Below are 20,501 nucleotides of genomic sequence, written 5' to 3' on the forward strand. Positions count from 1 at the left end.
AAACACATAATAAGAGCTCAGTAGAAGTTAGCTATCAAGCAATTCTAAGAACCCGAGGACTTCGGGGTGTTATTTTCGCTCTGGCAACCAAAGGAACTGAAGTGTAATCATTACTAAATTAGGTTAAACGAGAACTCGCGTTTTCAGCAATGATGCAGTTTGACCTCTTCGGGCCACCGTCGCGGAGCATGCGTAAATAAACGTGGCGGGACGTATGTGTCATGGCGCGCTCCATCTAAAGTCTGTGCAGTTTCCGGAAAGTGGCGTGTGGATTCTCTCGCTTTGGACTGGTTTATATTTTCCGACTGCTAGGTAAGAGTGGCGATGGGTCAGTGTGAGGCAGAGTGTGGCCAGAGCTCCTTTTATGGCGAAGCCTTGTTTCTCTAGTTACAGTCTTTTTCGGGCTTTTTGCTAATTTGTTTCGTAGTTAAAAGGGGACTTGCCAGCTGGGACAGGGGAATTGGGAGGGAGATAGGGCTGCCTGAGTGAAGAAGGGATCATCGGCCTCAGGTGCTGCCGGGTCGTTAGGAGTATTTAAAGTACCGTGTTCCTTATCGTCAGATTTAACTTCAGATGTTCTCCCACTTTCTACGTTAGTGAGTTTGTGGACATGACAAAGCTTTAGCAGTTTTTTAGCTTTCACAGAGCAGTATCATAATAAGAATTTAAACTGAAGTTGGCTAGAGGAGCAGGTGTCTTGCTTTTTCACTTTTCTTTCTCCTTTACTCATAAAACCTTTCTCTGAATCTCGGGATGACACGTGTTTTTTGGGTGAAATGTGATGTGGATACCTACCTTATTGCCTTATTCCTGTTTTGTAGCTGTTGGTTACTCGCACTATGCAGTCGTTGTAGAGCTGGACGTATTTATTACTAAGGCTAGACACTGGATCACAGTCTTGGCAGATGTCAACACACCTGTCATAATCAGTAAGAAGTTAGAAGTATTATGGAATATCATTAACCCTGCTGTGGCAAGCGGTCTTTGTGTAGTCTAATTCCTTTAGGTAGTTTTAAAAAGTCTTTATGGTGGTTTTGTAAACTTGTGAGATACTTGCTTTTCCTAAGCAATTTTTGTTTTCCAGAATCATCTTTCAAGAGGACTTTAGACTAACTGCAGATAATCAAAGTGCTAACTTATTTTAAACATTTTATGTTTGAGTGGCATGTTACACATGAGAATATGCAGAAAGGTAGCCCAATTTCTTAGCCATTTGCCACCATCATTTCATGGAAACGCTGTGATTTCCATATCACTACATCCAAGAGACATTTTTATTTATTTTACTTAACCTTTCATTTTCATTCAGCATGAAATGCTGACCATGTCCCTGACCATGTCCACCTCCTTGACATGCTGCCGCCTTCTTTTGCTTTTTGTGGTTCACTCATTTTTTTCTTCTCTGGTGGGTGCTGCGTGGTCTCCATTTTAGGCTGGTTCTCCTTTACTTCCCAGTTAAATTTGGAGTTCCTCAAGGCTTGGTCCTATACTCTTTGGTAACTCTCTTTTCTTTTTCTTTCCATCTACGTAATCTAATCCACATGCTTGTCACTTAACTTGCTTTTCTGATTCTAGCCATTCCAGTGGGTGTAAGTGGTGTATCATTGTGCTTTTGTTTTGCATTTCCCTTATGGCTAATGATGTTGACATCTGTTCATGTGCTTATCAGCCATCTTTATATCTTCTTTGGAGACATGTTTATTCAAATCCTTTGCTCATATTTTAAATTGGGTTGTCTTTTTATTGTTGAGTTGTAGGGGTTCTTTATATATTCAGATACTAGACCCTTACCAGATATATGATTTGCCAGTATTTTCTTCCATTGTATAGGTTGTCTTTTCACTTTCTTGATGGTGTCCTTTGAAGCATGTAATGTTTAATTTTGATGAAGTCTGAACTATTTTTTCTTTTGTTGCTTGTGCTTTTGGTGTCTTAACTAAGAAACCAGTGCCTACTGTAATGTCATGAAGATTTACACCTTTTCTTCCCCTAAGAGTTTCATAGTGTTAGCCCTTACATTTAGGTCTATGATCCACTTGAGTTAGTTTTTGTATATGATGTGAAACGAGGTTCCAGCTTCATTCTTTGCATATGGCTATCCAGTTGTTCTAGCACAATTTATTGAAAAGACTATTTTTTCCCCCATTGAATTGTCTTGGCACCCTTGTTGAAAATCAGCTGACCAGGTAATATATTTTTTGACATGCATTCTAGGTGATTTTTATGAAAGAATAACTCTGGGACAGTGATTATCAAACTTCAATGTATATCAAAATCACGTGCAGGGCTTGTTAAGATTGCTGGGCTTTACTCAAAATATCTCATTCAGTACATCTGGAGTGGGGCCCAAGAATTTTCATTTCTAACAAGTTCCCTATGATGTGATTAGTCTTGCTGGTGTGGGAACCACACTGTGAAAACCATTAATCTAGGACATTGGTTTGAAACTGTGGCTATACACACAATTACTGCAAAGTTTTTGACAAATGTTGATGCCTAGGCTCCATTCTGAGAGAGTGATTCAGCTGGCCTAGGGCGCAGGTGTTGGCAATTTTCACAAGTGCCTCTGGTTAATAGAACGGATGTTCAAGATTGAGAACCACTGCTGTGGTAGAATAGTGGTTCTTTTTTATTTCATTGTTTTGAGACAGGGTCTTGCTCTGTTGCCTGGACTAGAGTGCAGTGCTGGCATCATAGCTTACTGCAACCTCAAACTCCTAAGCTCAAGCAATCTTCCCACCTCAGCCTCCTGAGAAGCTAGAACTAGAACAGGCACACACCTCCATGCCTAGCTAATTTTTAAAATATTTTATAGCGATGGGGGCTTGCTATGTTGCCCAGGCTGGTCGCAAACTCCTGGCCTCAAGGAACCCTCCCATCTCAGCCCTTCGAAGTGCTGGGATTACCGGCGTGAGCCACTGCACCCAGCCAGAATAGTGGTTCTTAATCAGGGATGTTTAGTGGAATTACCTAGGAAGTTTCTAAATTCACATGCCTCAGTTCTACCCTTGGAGATTCTAATTCAGAATGGAACCTGGGGATTTGATATTATAGAAGTTCCCCTAATAACTCACCTATGTAAGTAACCACTACTCTAGGATATTGCAACCTCTCTGATATCATTTTCAATATTTCCTTTTTTACTATTTTTATTGCCTTTATCAAACTTGATTTTTCTCTACCTTTGAGAAAACATTTTATGTGATCCGTTTGCTCCATTTAACTATCTTGCTTTCCTTTTATTTTCAAACTTCCATTTTTGTAACTTATTTAAATATTTCTGAAGGCTAAGTAATTCCCTCTCCCAATGTGTTCAAAGTAAAAACGTTATTAATAATGATGAGTGAGATTGTTTACGTGCTTATGATATGCTGCTAGGTTTAGGAACCTCTGCATTATATTTGTCTCCTTTGTCTCCCTAGAGTGAATTTCTAGAAATGAAATTGTTGAGTCAAAGGATATACATGTGTTAAAGTTTGATATGTATTGCCAGATTGCTCTCCAGAAAGGGCATACTAGTTTTACCATGCTTTCAGCTAACAGTAGGGTTTTTGTCAGTCTTTTATCAGTGAGGTAGTTGAAAAATAACTCATTTCAATGTTTGTTATTAGTGTGGTTGAGCATTTTTTCCTATTTTGATTGGCTGTTTGTATTTCTTTTTTTTTCCAAATAATTTTTCCTTTTATTTCCTCATATTATGGGGGTACAAATATTGTTAGGGTTACATATATTGCCCCTGCCACCCCTCCCCCACCCCGCCATGCCAGAGGTTCAAGCGTGTCCAACCCCCAGGTGGTGTGCACCGCACCCATTATGTAAGTATACATTCTTCCCCTCCTCCCCCCTCCCACTTGCCCACCTCCTAAGTGAATTGCCTGTTTTTCCTTTTCCCATTGTTTTCTGGGATGTGTTTACTTCTTTGTGTCATATTAGACTCTTGCATTGTTTGTGCTTTGCCAATGAGGCAGGGCTGTAGTGGGAAGAGCGTGGCATTGAGAAGAGGCCTAGGTTCTAATTCTGTCTCTGTCAGTGTACACATCCTTTTGCTTCTCTGGACTTCAGTTCTGTAAAATAAGGAGTAAAATTTTTCAGTTCTGAAAAATTAGCAATCTTCTCTACTTTCCTAACTCTGTAATGATAGGGTATGTTTACAGCAGTGGACTCCTTTCATCCCTTTTGTTTTGTTCTGTTTCTCTTTGGTGGACCCATACACAATTGTGTATGGGATGTAAAAATTGTGTAATTTAAAAAAATGGCTTTTAATGTCATTAAGTTATTCATAATTTTTCAGTAGTTCTTTAGTAACATTCAAAGATATTACCTAGTCTTATAGCCTTTCTCACTTAATTATTTGATAGAATAATAGTGATAGAAGAAATCCTAGAGGCTAGGCATTTACTTCATATTTACTTCATTTCTCCACCCAATGTAAGAATTTCCTCCCATGTTATAAGAAGACTAATTGAATTCAACTTAAGCATTGTATTCACTCATATAGTCAGTAAATATTGTGTGTCTGCTATGTTCTAGGCCTTGTCAGAAGTGTTGTAGAGATAGTACTGAAAAAGAGATGATGTCTTTGTGCTTATGGAACTTATATTGTAATGAGAAAGACACATGCAATAATATATATGGTGTCAGGTAAGTGCTATGAAGAAAAATGAAACATGCTTGGGCAATGTGGTTATTTTAAATAGGGTGATTAGGAAAGGCCTCTCTGAGGGGGTGGTATTTGAGTGCAGAAGTGGACAGCAAGACATATTAATACAAATATCTGGGCTGATATTCTGGCAGAGGAATAGCAAATGTGAAGGCCTCTGAGTCAGAAACTAATTTGGTGTCTTCGGAGTATCTATATCCATATCTTGTTAAACTGTGTAACCTACATTAAAAAATGTTTATTCATTTTTAGAGACAGGGTGTCACTTTGTCACCCAGACAGGAGTGCCATGGTGCGATCATAGCTCCCTGTAGCCTCAAACTCCTGGGTTTAAGCAGTCCTGCTTTAGCCTCCTGAGTAGCTGGGACTACAGGTGTGTGCCAGCATGCCCAGCTATGTTAAAAATTATTTATCGAGAACCTGCAATATGCTAGACATAGTTCTAGGCACCTGGGATAAAGCAGTAAACAAAGCACACAGAAACCTTTACCCTCATGGGGTATATATTCTAGTAGAAAGAGATAAACAGTAAAAAAAAAAAAAACCAAACAAATAAACAAATATGTAAGCAGGTGATAAAGTGCTACAGGTAAAAAACAGGCAGGGAAGGGGAATAGGAAGTGTGTGGGGGGAATGAGGTGGGGGTTGCTCAGAAAGTCGTCTCTTGTGACATTTAAGCAAAGTCCTGAAGGGCTTGAGTTAGTGAGTCATTCAGGTGTCTTGAATAAGAGCATTCCAGGCAAGAATAAGACTGTGAAATGAATGTGTACCTGGTGACTATGAAATAACAAGGAAGCCTGTGTGGCTGAATGGGGAGAGAGGAGAGAGTGGTAGGAAATGAGGTCAGAGAGGTAACAGAATTGTTTATGTCCTTGTAGATCTTTGTAGCAATTTTGACCTCTTTTATTGTTGTTGTTTTAAAGAGCTGGTGTCTCGCTCGGTTGCCCAGGCTGGAGTGGAGTGGCATAATCACAGCTTACTGCAGTCTGCATCTCCTGGGCTCCAGCAACCTTCCTGCCTCTGCCTCCCAAGTGGCTAGGACTATAGGCACAAGCCACTATGCTTAGCTTGGTTTTTTACTCTGATTTACCGTTGGAAGGGTTTGATCAGAAGCTTGAGATGAACTTGGGTTTTAAAGGGATCTCTGACTTCTGTGATGAAAATACTCTTGGGGGAATTAAAGTTGAAGCAGAGAGACTACGTATTGCAATAATCCAAGTGAGAGCTGATGTTGGTTTGGACCAAGAATGTAAAAGTGGGTGTAGTCACATATAGATTCTGAATATATTTGGATGATAGCGCCAACAGGCTTTTGTTGATGGATTGGAATTAGAGTAAAGGAAAGAGAGGAGTTGGGGATGATGCCAGGAGTTTTGGCTTTAGCAGGTAGAACATCAACCTTTTTGGCATCAGGGACTGGTTTCATGGAAGACAGTTTTTCCACGGATGGGGGAAGGGTGGGGTGGGAGGATGGTTTCAGGATGATTCAAGTGCATTACATTTATTTGCAGTCAAACCTCTCTGCTAATGATAATCTGTATCTGCAGCTGCTCCCCAGTGCTAGCATCACCACCTCAGGTCCACCTCGGATCATCAGGCAGTAGTTTCTCATGAGGAGCGTGCAACCTAGATCCCTCACATGAGCAGTTTACAGTAGGCTTTGTGCTCCTGTGAGAATCTAATGCCTCTGCTGATCTGACAGGAGGTGGAGCTCAGGCGGTGATGCGAGCGATGGGGAGCGGCTGCAAATACAGATGAAGCTTTGCTTGCTCACCCGCTGCTTACTTACCTTCTGCTGTGCGGCCCGGTTCCTAACAGGCCACGGACGGGTACTGGTCTGCAGTCTGGGAGTTGGGGACTGCACAGGTAGAAGGTTGGGATTCCCTTTAAATGAAATGGGAAAATTGTGAGAGGATCAAGAATTCAGTTTTGACTTTTTTTTTTAAAGTCCCCATCAGAGGGAGACTGTTTCGACTTTTTTAAGTTTGAAATAATTACTAGACATTCAAGCAGTGGGTCAAATCAGCAGTTGGACATAGGAGTCTAAAGTTCAGGGGAAAGAGTGGGGCTGGTTATATAAGCATATGGTTAGTGTTTTGAGGCCGTGGAACTGGATGAGGTCACCTAGGGAGTGCCTGAAACTAGAGAAGAGAAGAGTCCTGTAACAGAGCCATGGGGGAATGCTAATGTTAAGCTGGAGAGATGAGGAGGAACAAGCAAAGGAGACTTGAGGAGTGCCTAATGTGGAAGGAGGAGAACTAGGAGAGTATGGTTTCCTGGAAGCCAGTGAAGAAAATGCCTTAATGAGGGAAGGGTTCGTAATATCACATGCTGCAGATGGGGTCTGGAAAGATGGCTGAGAATTGATTGTTCTGTATATCGTTGGAAGTCATCGGACTCACAACAGTTGATTTTGGTGGAGTGGCGTGGGTGGAAGCCTGGTTCAATGAGAGAATGGGAGGGGAAATTAGAGACTGTACGTGTAGACAGGTCTTGCAAGGGGCTTTTGTTTAAAGGAGAGAAATGTGGTAGAGATAGTAATAGGAGGAAATGGGGTGGAGAGGGGTTTTGCTTTTGTTTTTATGTCTTAAATGGGAGACATAGCTATTTTTCGATGGTAATCAAGTAGAGAGGTAGTGACGATGCAGGAAGAGGGAACATTGCTGGAATTCTGTGCCTGAGTTGGTCAGAGTAGAAGGATTGTTCTTAGGGAGGTGGACAGTCCATTCATTAACAGATTGGAAGGCAGGATGTGGACAAAGAGCCAGTTTCTGGTAAAAGAATGAAGTCGTCCATCTGTGCAGGACGTAAGAGGGGATTTGAGGGTCTTTGTTATTCAGGCCTTCTGTTTTCCATCCCATCTTTCCTCAGAGGAGATCTGTGAGAAATGGATTTTCGGAAAATTCCTAAATGAGTTTAAAGTTTCTTTACTGTAGTTCTTCTGAGTCTTTAATAATATGCACTGTGAAATCTAGAAGAAGGGGGAATTTCCTAAATTTATTTGACTACAGAATCAGTTTTTCAGGTAGTCTGTATCTCAGGTAAATACAGCCAGTTTGGGAAAGACTACCATGCTTCATTTGGCCTTACCTCGATTGCTGAGTTGGCCAGGGCTCTTGTTTGCAATAACAGAAAACCCAGCTCATACTGATTTAAGCCACAGAGGGGCTGTATGGGCTCGCATGACTGGGCAGAGCAGGGCTGCATCTGTCTTCAGGCATTGGTTGGATCTAGGTGCTCCAGCAATGTCACAGTAGGGCTCTTTATCTTTCTAGCTCTTATTCCGCTGCTTGCCTTGGGTAGGCTTCCTCCCTGTGGCAGGCAAGATGGCCCCTGGGATCCCCAATGTGACATCCTTCCAACTTAGCCACTTCAGTGAGAAGAGAAGCCATCTCTTCTGTTAGCTCTGGCATAGAAATCCTTGCAGCGATTCTCATTGGCTGGGCTTGTCATGACCCACTCTGAACGGATCATTGTGGCCAAGAGGATGGGTTACTCTGGCAGGCTTGAGTCGTGTGCCCCTTCCTGTGTCTAGGGAAGGTGAAGTCTGTGATTAATAATCCCACCATGACCACGTGGTATGCATGTTAACCAGTCCTTTATCGATTGACTTTTGGGTTATTTCTAATCCTTTTGCTTAAACATTAAGCCAGCTGAGATTTGAACACAGGTTTTCTGATTCACAGCACATAATTTGTCATGGTTGTAAAGAATGCTTTACAGAGTAAAGGAGCCTGGCTAGAAACCACTCTGTTAATGGAATCATGTGAATGGAAAGATGGGACTCTAGTGAATGAAGAGAAGGAAAGTTCATCAGAAAGGCTTAAGGCCAACTGAAAGAATGTAAGATCCTTAACACTGGTTCAGATGACTCAGAAGAGGAGTAGTGGTCATTCAGTAGCCACACATTAGGTAGCCAGTAGAGTACTGTGCAGTGTATGGGCTTGGACTCGTCTGGCCTGGAATCCTCGTTTTGCTTCTTTGGGAAAGAGTGCTACTGTGTGTTTCAGTCTGCTCATCTTTAAAGTGAGGATAATAATACTACCTACCTCAGAGTTCTTGTGAATTGTTGATGAGATGACCCTGTAAAGGACTTGCTTTGTGTCTGGATATAGTAGTGGTAGTAGGACTATCATTAACTGTACTCCAGCAGTATATTTGTCTTTTTATTTTAGATAGTGTTTTTCTTTATTTTATTTTAACATAATTATAGGTTCACATGCCATTATAAAAATTATGCAGAAATCCTTGTACACTTTACCCAGGTCTACCAATGGTAACATCTTGCAAAACTATATATAATACAATACAGTGTCACAGCCAGGATATTGACATTGATATGATCAGGATGCAGAACATTTCTGTCACCACAAGGATCCTTCGTATTGTTCTTTTATAGTCAGACCCATTTTCCTCTCACCCCATCCTCTTTTTAATCCCTGGCAATCTGTTCTCTGTTTCCATAATTTTGTCATCTCAAGTATGTTATATGAATGTAATCACACTGTGTGTAACTTTTTAGGATTGACTTTATTCAGCATAATTCTCTGGAGATCCACCCAGGTTGAAGCATGTATCAATAGTAAGTTCCTTTTTATTGCTGAGGAATGCCCCTTGGAATGCATGTACCATACCTTGTTTAACCATTCACCCTTTGAAGGACATCTGGGTTGTTTGTAGTTTTGGCTGTTACAAACAAAGCTGGTATAAACATTTAAGTATGGATTTTTGTGTTAATATAAATCTTTATTTCTCTTGGATAAATACCCAGGGGTATAATTGCCAGATTGCATCCTACTTGCGTAATTAGTATCTTAATAAAATGCCAAACTCTTTTCTGGAGTAGCTGTACTATTTTTTATTCCCACGGGACTGTATGAATGATCCAGTTTCTTTGCATCCTTGCTGGTATTTCACATTTTCACTATTTTTTATTTTAGCCATTCTAATGATGTGTAGTGATATCTCATTGTACTTTCAGTTTCCATTTCTCGGTGGCTAATGTTAAATCTCTTTCCATGTGCTTATTTGCCTTCTGTATATTTTCTTGAAATGTCTTTTCATGTCTTATGTCCATTTTCTGATTTTGTTTCTTTTTTTGCTGTTGTGTTTTGAGTTCTAGATACTAGTCCTTTGTATTTTGTCCCACTCTGTGCTTGACTTTTCATCCTCTCAAAGGGTCTTTATCAAAGTAAAGGTTGTAAATTTTGACATTCAGTTTATCAATTTGTCTTTTTATAGATTGTGCTTTGGTATCAAGTCTAGGAACTCTTTACCTAGCTCTAGATCCTGAAGATTTTTCTCCTGTGATTTTTTTCCTAAAAATTTTATAATTTTATATATTATACTTAAGTCTGTGATCCTTTCTGAATTAATTTTTGTATAAAATATGAGACTTAGATCAAGGTTTGTTTTTTTGACCCTTAATCCAATTGCTCTAGCACTGACTGTTAAAAGGCTATCTTTCCACCATTGAATTCCTTTTGCACTTTTGTGAAAGAGCAGTTGGGCATTTTTGTGTGGGTCTGTTTCTGGGTTCTCTGTTCTATTCTGTTGATCCGTGTTTCTGTCCATCCACCAGTACCATAGTCTATATTACTATAGCTATCTAATAAGCCTTAAAATCAGGTAGACCAATTCCTCCTAGTTTACTCTTTCTTTTTAAAATTGTTTGAAATATATTAGTTCCTTTACCTTTTCATATAAGTTTTAGAATAGTCTTATCTGCATCCATAAAGAAGTCTTTTTGGGATATTAATAGGAATTATTTTAAACTCGTATGTAAGTTTGGTCTCCACTGATCTGTGGGTCTTTGTTACTGGTTGGTTGATTGGTTTGAATGTCCAGGGTCCCTCCTTGGCCTTCTCTGATTCTACCCCGGTGGGGTGTGTTGGGTGCTTCATGACAGGGTGGAAGTCAAGGCTCCCTACTTAGCCATTGTGGCTTGCCTGGGGAGTGGGACTACAGTTTGTGTGCGTTTGGCTGGAGTAGAATGGTTATTATTTGTAAGTTTTCTGTCTTCCTAGGCTGCCCTTTGTCTAATTATTTCATGTGAAAGCAGGCTTTTGTTGGGGACTTTTATTTTCTGCATCTGTTGGCATTTCTGGATTGCTGGCTTTTTCAGTTCCAAGTCTGGGATATAGGAGGCAAAAGAAAACCCAAAGAACTCACCATGATGTTCCTTGGGTCCCGAGGTCCCTAGCCATCTGCTGCCTTCTTGCCACCTTTCAAAGTCATCTTATATTTGTTTTAGAGATGATGTTTAGTTTAGTTGTATTTTGCTGCTGGGATAGGGAAAAGTATGTCTACTTTATCTTCCTGGAAGCTGTGTTCACATTTTGTTTTTTGAATTATAAAAATTTTGGTCTGGGCTTGGTGGCTTATACCTATAATCCTAGCCCTTTGGGATGCCAAGGTGGGAGGATTGCTTGAGGCCAGGGGCTTGAGAGCAGCCTGAGCAATATATCGAGATCCTGTCTCTACAAAAAAAAAAAAAAAAAAAAAATTGACTGGGGTTGGTGGCATGTATCTGTAGTCCTAGCTACTTAGGGGGCTGAAATGGGAAGATGGCTTGAGCCCAGGAGCTCAAGTTGCAGTGAGCTTATGATTATGATGCTGCAATCCACCTCAGGCAGCAGAGAGAGACTCTGTATCAAAATTGTTTTGTTTTTTTTTTTTGTTGTTTTTTTTTTGAGACAGAGTCTTTCTTTGTTGCCCAGGCTAGAGTGAGTGCCATGGCATCAGCCTAGCTCACAGCAACCTCAAACTCCTGGGCTCAAGCAATCCTTCTGCCTCAGCCTCCCGAGTAGCTGGGACTACAGGCATGCGCTACCATGCCCGGCTATTTTTTCTATATATATATTAGTTGGCCAATTAATTTCTTTCTATTTATAGTAGAGACGGGGGTCTTGCTCTTGCTCAGGCTGGTTTCGAACTCCTGACCTCGAGCAATCCGCCCGCCTCGGCCTCCCAGAGTGCTAGGATTACAGGCGTGAGCCACTGCGCCCGGCCCCCCAAAATTGTTTTTGAACATTCAGACTAGTAGAATAGGATATTGAATATCAGCAGACCTATTTTCTAGATTTAAAAGTAGTAAATGTTTTTCTGTTTTACTCTATTTTTCTGAGGTATTTTAAAGTAAATTATAGTCATAATGACATTTTACTATTAAATCAGTATGCATCTTTAAAAAATCTTTTTGAACACAAAGACAGTGTTTTATATCTAGTGATTTATGGTAATATTCTCATATTATCTAATATCCAGTTCATATTCTGATCTTCCTAGTTATTCCCAAAATGTCTTATAGCGGAATGAACAAAGATCCAATCAAGAACATAAATTACATTTAGTTGTTAGGCTTTTAAGTTTTCTTTAATCTTAAACAGTTCTCCTTTTTTTATTTCCACTATATTAGTTTTTTGAAGAAATAGTTCCTGTTGAACCTTGGAATCCCACCATCAATAGGGTTTCTCTGATTGTTTCCTTGTGTTTCTTTATCTCCTGCATTTTCTGTAGATTTGAAGTTAGATCTAAAGGCTTGATTAGATTCAACTTTGGTGAGAATATTTCATAGGTGATGTTATGTTAAACAGATTTTCGTAAGCTTGTGTTATTTATAACTTGTTTATGTGATAGAGAAGATGCCTTCAGCATCCTGTGATGCACTACTGGATGACATAGAAGATATCGTGTCACAGGAAGATTCGAAGCCACAAGACAGACATTTTGCAAGAAAGCATGTTGTTCCAAAGGTACGAAAGCGAAATACCCAAAACTATTTGCAAGAGGAAAACAGACCCCCAAGTGATAGGTAAGCTTTTTTCCTTGAAATTATATTCAGTTTCATTCCAGGGATATACATGGTATCTCTTTTTTAGAATCTTTGATCTTATGACAGGAAATACAGGCTGAGTATCCTTTAACTGAAGTGCTTGTGACCAGAAGTGTTTTGGATCTTGGATTTTTTTTTTTTTTGATTTTGGAATAATTGCATTATGTACTCACTGGCTGAGCATCCCTAATCTGAAAATCCAAAACCCTCCAATGAGCATTTTCTTCATTTTGGTGCTCAAAAAGTTTTGGATTTTGGAGTATTTATCTTTCAAATTTTTAGATTAGGGATATCCAACCTTTTTTTTTTTTTTTTCAATGTTTTTAAATTTGGCAAAGTAATTAGTTAAAAAGAAAAAGATATCCAATTGGATTTTCCTTGCCAGCAGGGCCTAGGACAATAGAAATCTCTTTGATATAACTGTAGTTGGCATGTAATTTTGTTACTCTCAAATTTTTACTGGAAGTTGTAATTTTTTTTTTTTTTTTTTTTTGAGACATCGTCTTGCTCTGTTGCCCAGGTGGGAGTGCAGTGGCACAATTACAGCTCACTAAAATCTTGGACTCCTGGGCTCAAGCGATCTTCCCACCTCAGCCTTCTGAGTAGCTAGGACTACAGGTGTGTGCCACTATACCTGGCTAACTTTTTAAATTTTTTGTAGAGACAGGGTCTCACTATGTTGCCCAGGCTGATCTTGAACTCCTGGGCCTCAAGTGATCCTCCTACGTCAGCCTCTAAAAGTGCTGAGATTACAGATAAGGGCCACCATGCTTGGCTGGAATTTGTGATTCTTATGAGTTTGTTGAGATTCTTATGATTTTGTGATTTTTTTCTTAGCAAATTTACAAATACCTATGGATCAACTAAAGGCATTGGGCACAAATAAATTATTGCCCTAATCTATTTTAGCAGGTCTCAAGTCAGTGAAATTCTAATACAGTCTAACTAGGAAGGATTATGTAGTTGTATAGTTTTAATAAGCCTGTATTTGTTTATCTAGTAAATTGTTGAAAAGTTTTAATATACTTATTTTATTTGGAATATTAAGCCTTTACAATCTTTGAATTTAAATTTGCTTATAGTTTAATGACTGATGTTTATCAAATTTGTCCTGAATATGTTCTTAAGGTAAATTCTGTTTACTTACAAATTATTAGAGCAATCCAAGTTGAAAGTGTGTTTTTTTTCTTCCTACAAATGTTATACTTTTTTAGAACTCTATTTTTATAGAGTACTTTCAGTAGTGCTTTAGGATGACAGTTTTTAATTTTGATTGTTATTTATTATATATCTAAGTTTTAAAGTAAAGATTGCAACTAATATATAGGAGTCTGTTTGTAAAAATATACTTAATTTTTCTTTATTTGCTATTGATGTTAGAACCATTTTGTTGCCTATTTTTATTTGTACATACCTTTCTAGGAGTTGAACTTAGTGATGGACTGAATTTAAAATATAATTCAGAGAAAAATGTTATTTTTTTTTTTTTTATGTAGAGAGTCTTAACTACTTAAAATTCTGTGGTTATTTTATCTTGATTTTAAAACTTTTGATGTAACAATGGATTTTGAATTAAGTTGGTATATTTAATGGATAGCTTGTCAATTGATTGCAGTGAGTTCTTGTGTGTGTGTGTGTGTGTGTGTGTGTGTGTGTGTGTGTGTGTGTGTGAGAGATGTGCCCTGAACTCATCTGGTGTTTTTCATTCTAAAAATCAATGAGACTTACTTTTTAAAAAATTGATTGTTTAACAGCACAATTCCAGGCATACAGAAAATTTGGATACGAACATGGGGTTGTTCTCATAATAATTCAGATGGAGAATATATGGCTGGACAGCTAGCTGCTTATGGCTATAAAATTACAGGTAATGAGATTTGTAATGTATTTTATTGATTAAATTTTTCAGAGTTAAGTTATTTGGAGATAATGTATTCTAGCTTCAGAGATTAAAGGATATTTTAGCATAACTTAATGATTTTAAAGCAGAACAATAACTATTATAATTGCCTAGATAACTACGGATATCATTTTAAAAAATTTAAAAAACTTTTTCTGATATGAGTTGAGACTTTCTGAACATAGAATTAACAGAGTTCATGTGTACCCTTTACTCAATTTCCCCTAATATTAATATCTTACATAATTTTAGTTAATAAACCAAGAAATGAACATTAGTGTAGTACTTTTATCTAAACTATAGACCTTATTTTAATTTTACCAGTTTTCTCATTAACTTTTTCTGTTCCAGGATCCAATCTAGAGTCCTAACTTACATTTAGTTGTAATGTCCCCTTGGTCTTCTCCAATCTGTAATAGTTCCTCAGTTTTTCTTGTCTTCTGTGACCTTGCCATTTGTAAAGAAAATATTATTTCTTCTGATGACAGCGTTATCTTGACACTTCTGAAGAAAATGATTTGTCATTTTGTAGAATGTCCCTCAACTTGAGTTTGTCTGTTTTCTCATGATTAGAATGAGGTTATATATTTTTGGCAGGAAGAGCACAAAAGTGTTTGTCCTTCTAAATGTATCATGTCAGGGGGTTATGATTGTCAGTAGATCTTGTTACTGGTATACTAACCACTGTGCCTAGCTAAGAAGATAGCCTTAAAAAAATAGTCTGGGTCCATAGGCCTGGCCCTGGCCTCAGGCACCTCACCAAAAAAAAAAAAAAAAAAAAAAAATAGCCTTTAAGATAATGTCCTAAAATGTAAAAAAAAACAGGTGTTGACTTTTCCTACCTGATATTGAGTATCTAATACATTTTAAATTTTAGTCCATTAGCAGTTTGTGTTTGGCCTTATGACAGTATTCTTCTGTATAAAATAATGGTCCTGATATTTTTATGCAAGAATATTAAGCTTTGTTCTGCACACCTAATTTTGGTTTCTTATTTGAGAATAGTTAAAAAAGGGAGAATTGAGGAAGCAATTATTTTAATATGAAAAATATTTTTTGCTAATGTGGTGTATTACTTTTCTATACTCGTATTACTTACATATATTTGCATTAATTTTATATATTGTTGATTGTTCCCACTTTTGAAATTCATAGTCAATTTTTAATTCTAGTCTGCCTTGCATGCAGCAGAATTTAGGACCACTAGTCTAGGTGATGTAGGCCCAGAAAATATAAACGATGTTAGCTTTTGTGAGACATTTAAGGAGATCTCTCTAGATCTTACATTTAGATTAGATATATGATGTGAATAATTTTTGGATTGCCTATGCCAGTAGTTTTTTCCATTATTATGGAATAATGGAGGTTTATAACAATTATTATTTATTTATGTTTTTGTTAATCAAATGTAGACCTAAAATTAAATGTATAATTGATATAAAATATAGATTATATATAATGTATAGAGATTATTAAAAATAATATGCAGAGAAATTAAATCAGAACTATCTCAATTACCAGTTATAAATATTTTTACTATTTGGCGAAGAAAGATTATGTGGGTATATATTTGAAATTGCTACTTTTAACTGTGTGAATCCAGGATATAATTACTGAAACTTTATAAAGGCTTAGAGCAGTTAGTTGTGCATTGCCTATTTTAAAAAACCCTTTTTATTTCGAGGAAAAAGGTGCTTCATATCTTTTAAACAAAGTATTTTAAAATAACTCCTGCTTACTTCTGTTTCAAATAAATAATGAAACCTATTGAGGAGAAATTATGTTAGTCCCTAAAACTCAGAACAATTAATTGTATCATGGGCACATGGATGCATGATATAATTAAATCAGTATCATGGGAAGCAATTAAACTTTCCCTGTGGGCACCATGGTTTTTAAAAGAATTATGACTTGAATGCATACATTCCATGAATGTGTTCTTTTCAAGTAAGCAATTTTTGTAGAGTACCTCTTTTTTCAGCAATCCTTTGATTATTGTTTTTGGATTATTCCTTTTGGAGATGTTGGTAAATTATTTTCAGTGTCTTCATTGATGGCAACTCTTCCTGTCTTGAGAGTACATTTAGTGTCAGAAATGGCCACAGGTCATTTGAGGCCAAATCTGGTGAATAAAGTATGTTGTGTGATGTTGAACAATGCTGTGTTAGTTAAAAATAGGCATTTTTTGTTTGTCTTAATTGATTTTGAAAACAGTTCTAAAAGAATTCTGAAAGAATAGCAGTGATTCTTATACTTTTTGGGTCTCTTCAGAACCTCACAACTCTGTTAACAGTTTCATCAAAGGATTCTTAATTCACAATCCATAATTACCCAAGTCAGAATAGAATGTTTAGCTTGGGTGCCCACAGTTTCAGAGAAATCATTCAAAAATTGCTGGGCTGTTAAAGTTCTTGATAGCTGCTTTTATATATTTGTATATAGTTTATTCATACAGCAAACATTCTCTGAAGATGATATGTGTTACAGTGTAGAGTGCTAGGAGGCGTGAAGATAAGAAAATGGACTAGCCATGGATTCCAGAAAACAAGAAGTTTATTATTTTTTGGCAAAGGAAAGGCTTTCATATTCTATGTTAAATCTTAGAAGTTATTTTAGTAAACACTGAAGCTTTATGTGTTCTTTCAGTTTTGTAATATAGGGGAAGTAGGAGTAGGACCTGCTTTATTAAAAGAACTTTTACAGTTTATATTTTAGAAATGCTCTGTGGTAATGCCAAGTCAGAATATGGCATCTTTTATTTGAATTAAGGAAATTAATATCTCTTTGCAGAAACAAATACTGATTTGTTTGCTTTAGGAGATGGTATTACAATGGAATGACTAAAATATATAACATATTTCCTGATCCTGGCCATTTAATTTGAAGTAGCTTTAAATTTTTGTGACTGAGGTCAGTGGGATATATCTGATTGATATATAGAAATGTTTGCATAAGGAATACACAAGGAACATACTAGAGACTAGTAGAATTTAAAGGACATTAGAACTATGCTTTTGTGTTTGGACTTAGGTTTAGGTTGTTGCACATAATTCAAGTAAGAGTACATATAAAGTTTCTTTAAAAAAAAACAACTCTGCCTGCTTATCTCGGTTTTAAGAACTGGTGACTGATATTTTACATTTATATCTTGAGTTTGTGTATATAATAAAATATATTAAGATAGGGAGAAGATTCATTCGTTGGGAAGCTCTGCAGTAGACTCCTCCAAATACAACTTCTGCAAAATACACAACTAGATGAAAAATGTGTGGTATATTATGCTTCCCTTAGGTGGCACAAATTTTTGGGCCAGGCTAGTTCTAAGTGAAATCAAGATTTCTGTACACATTTTTAGGTAGGGGAACTGAATTAGTTAAAAGCCTACTGTGTGTTAGGCATTGTTATTGCAAGGATTAAATGAAGTGACTGTGGCATGAGGTTACTGCGTATTTTAATATGAGGAGATTGAGATGGAGAAGGAAGACACACGACCTCTACTTCATCCCGTTTATAGGTGCTGGAGCCCACACTGAGACACAGGTTTGTGTGTCAGCTCAGCCTCTTCTCTTTGCATTATGCTCTGTCGTCTCTCAGGGTTGATGTTTTAAAGGCAGTTCAGGATGTAAATTTACTCATATTAATGGCTTTTATTAGAGTAGTTTTTGCTACCCAACATTTTGAAATTTTTTCCCTTAGTTTAAGATTTTTTTTAATACTCTGACCCTTATTAGAAGCCTTTCCCTTTTTTTTTTCTTTTGGAGGGGAGAGGAAGAATACATAACCACTGTAGTCTGTACCACAGTAACATGCTCGGTTTATTAATTGCAGTGCTGAGTTGGGAGTTGGAAGTAAGCTGTTTCTTTAGTTATAGATAGCAGTGTCAGCAGAGAGCTACCTGGTCCATTCCCGCCTCCTTAATCATAAATATAAAGTCATCACCCAGTGGAACCTACATAAAAAGTCTTCCTGATTTTTGTATTCTTCTGGAACCTCTAGTGGAATTCAATGAAAGAATCATCAACTATCTTAGCACTGGGCTGTTAACTTGCTTTCACATATACCTCTGTAATCAAGCCTTCTTGCTCCTTCACCATCACCATGATTATGTACATTTATATAGTGTGTTACAGGTTGTAAAACACTTTTATATCTATTGCTAATTTTATATAGCTTGTACCTGAAGGTAAAGGCAGGACAGAGACTTTAACTGAGGCTTTTAAAAATTATTTTAAAGTATCCTGACATTTTGGTTTCTGACTTAAAATTATGTATATTAGTAGTAAGTATTTTTGATGAGGTATTTAGGTATGTGTTGAATAGTACATTTTTCTTAATGTAACTTGATTTCCTTGCAGAAATTCTTTATTCTGTAGCTAAAGGTGATGCCTTTTATCTTAAAGTTCTGAAGTCCATCTGGAATTATAGTGAAAATAAATTTTACTCTGATCATGTGCAGAGTGTCTACAATGCAAGAGGTGACCATCAGCTTATAGATATAGTTGAATGTTAGCATTATTGTAAGGCTCAGAAGTTAAATGCAGAAAGAGTTATTAAAACAGGAACTCTTATATATTGATCTGTAAAATGTCTTTCTCATATGTGTATTTACAGCTAATTTTATAGCTTTTACTTTATACACACACACAACACAGACGCACACGCACCCACGCACACACACAAAATCTATATGCTGCAAAACTGAAGTCTCAACATCACTATTTAAAAGTACTTCCTTTAACTTGCCAGTAATTCACTCTCACCTTTCCTTCCTGATTACTGTGGAAATATTCTTATATTAGGTTATTTGTGTGAATTGAGATTATTATTCATTAAGTCTTTATGCTTTTCTAGTCATTTTTGCCACTGTTATTTCATGTAGCAAGTTGAGAATTGTATTCAAAGCTGCTTTTTTGTGAGGATCTGACAGCATAGGGATAGTAGAAGTAGACATTTCTCCAGGGAGTGACTCCCAACAAAATAAGAGTGAAGTACCAATTGTGGCAGAGTTGATAGTGCTTATTGGATAACTGAGCTGTATTCTATCAGTTCTTTCCAACAGACTCAGCTTTCAAGGAGGGGGAGATAGAAGTCTTAAATAGGTTTGGAAGCTTCCCTACCTTTTATCTGCCCAGACAACAGAAATAAAACAACAATGTTAGGATTTGAGGAGGGAAAGTAATTTGGAGATTTCTAAATGTCAGATGAGACCTCTGTGCACATTTTGTTGCAGTATGCATAATAAACAGTTGGAGTTGAAGCAGTAAATGCATGAACTAGACAGCCTTTATTTTTTGGACTAGATCTTGTGTTACAAGTGAATGAATTTGAGGATCCTATACTTGGAGTTCTGGAATGGCTTGCTGGAGCCCGGAGAAATCCCTTTATGACCTCAGAAGGAATTAAGATTCGTTTCCCACACCACATTTTCCTGTTGTCAAGGAAAGTAGATCGGGAATGGTGACAAAGTAAAATATGTTTTGTTTGAAGTTGTGGAAGATGAGCAGCAATTTAAGGGGGTTAAAATACATTTTTAAGAGTGGAAATGGCAGAGAATAGACTTCATTTCCTAAATAAAACATGATTGCAATGAAAGTCATTATAAGAGAATTAAGTAGGGCATATTGTCTGCATGCATGTCTGTGTGAGTATTAATGAGTGACTCCATCATTTAGAAGGATGTGGACGCATGTATTTGAAGAACCATTTATAAAGTAGGGTCTTAAAAGTGCTACAGTTTGATACATAGAAGTTCATTGGTACATATAATTAATTGCCATAACTTTCTGGAAAACTATCATTGTTGCCTTTGTGGCCTTAGGGATAAGTACACATTGTAGAAGTACAGTAATGTTATGTCGCTGTCACTGTCAGTGGAGCCAACTGTATACATTCCTTAACAAAAGCATTGTGGTAAAGATATTGCATAGCTTAATTTGCGTATTGTGGCCAATGTTTTTCCTATAACACCATTGGCCTTTTGAACAACATTGGTTCTTTTGAACACCTTAATCAAGTATAATTTGCATTATATTTATCCATAAAATTTACCTGATTTACCTATTTTACCTATAAGATCTTATAAGGAGGTTGTCCTTATTTTAAAATGA

At 37.2% G+C, this 20,501-nt stretch overlaps 1 protein-coding gene across 5 annotated transcripts in view; it reads left to right on the top strand.

Annotated features, from left to right (window-relative positions):
• Positions 1 to 200: 200 nt before the first annotated feature.
• Positions 201 to 20,501, top strand: part of CDKAL1 (CDKAL1 threonylcarbamoyladenosine tRNA methylthiotransferase) — a 594,702-nt gene continuing 574,401 nt past the window's right edge. The window contains exons 1-3 of one of the 5 annotated variants that reach the window (XM_012753511.2): positions 201 to 312; positions 12,299 to 12,473; positions 14,249 to 14,361. In XM_012753511.2, the coding sequence (XP_012608965.1) occupies positions 12,304 to 12,473; positions 14,249 to 14,361 (283 nt within the window). In that variant the 5' untranslated portion in view covers positions 201 to 312; positions 12,299 to 12,303. Of the gene's footprint in view, positions 313 to 12,298; positions 12,474 to 12,990; positions 13,113 to 14,248; positions 14,362 to 20,501 lie in introns of those variants that run through there. The other 4 variants (XM_020280124.2, XM_076010497.1, XM_076010495.1 and 1 more) reach the window with 4 other exon arrangements.

This window comes from Microcebus murinus, chromosome 15, assembly GCF_040939455.1.
Source record: "Microcebus murinus isolate Inina chromosome 15, M.murinus_Inina_mat1.0, whole genome shotgun sequence".
Taxonomy (NCBI): Eukaryota; Metazoa; Chordata; class Mammalia; order Primates; family Cheirogaleidae; genus Microcebus; species Microcebus murinus.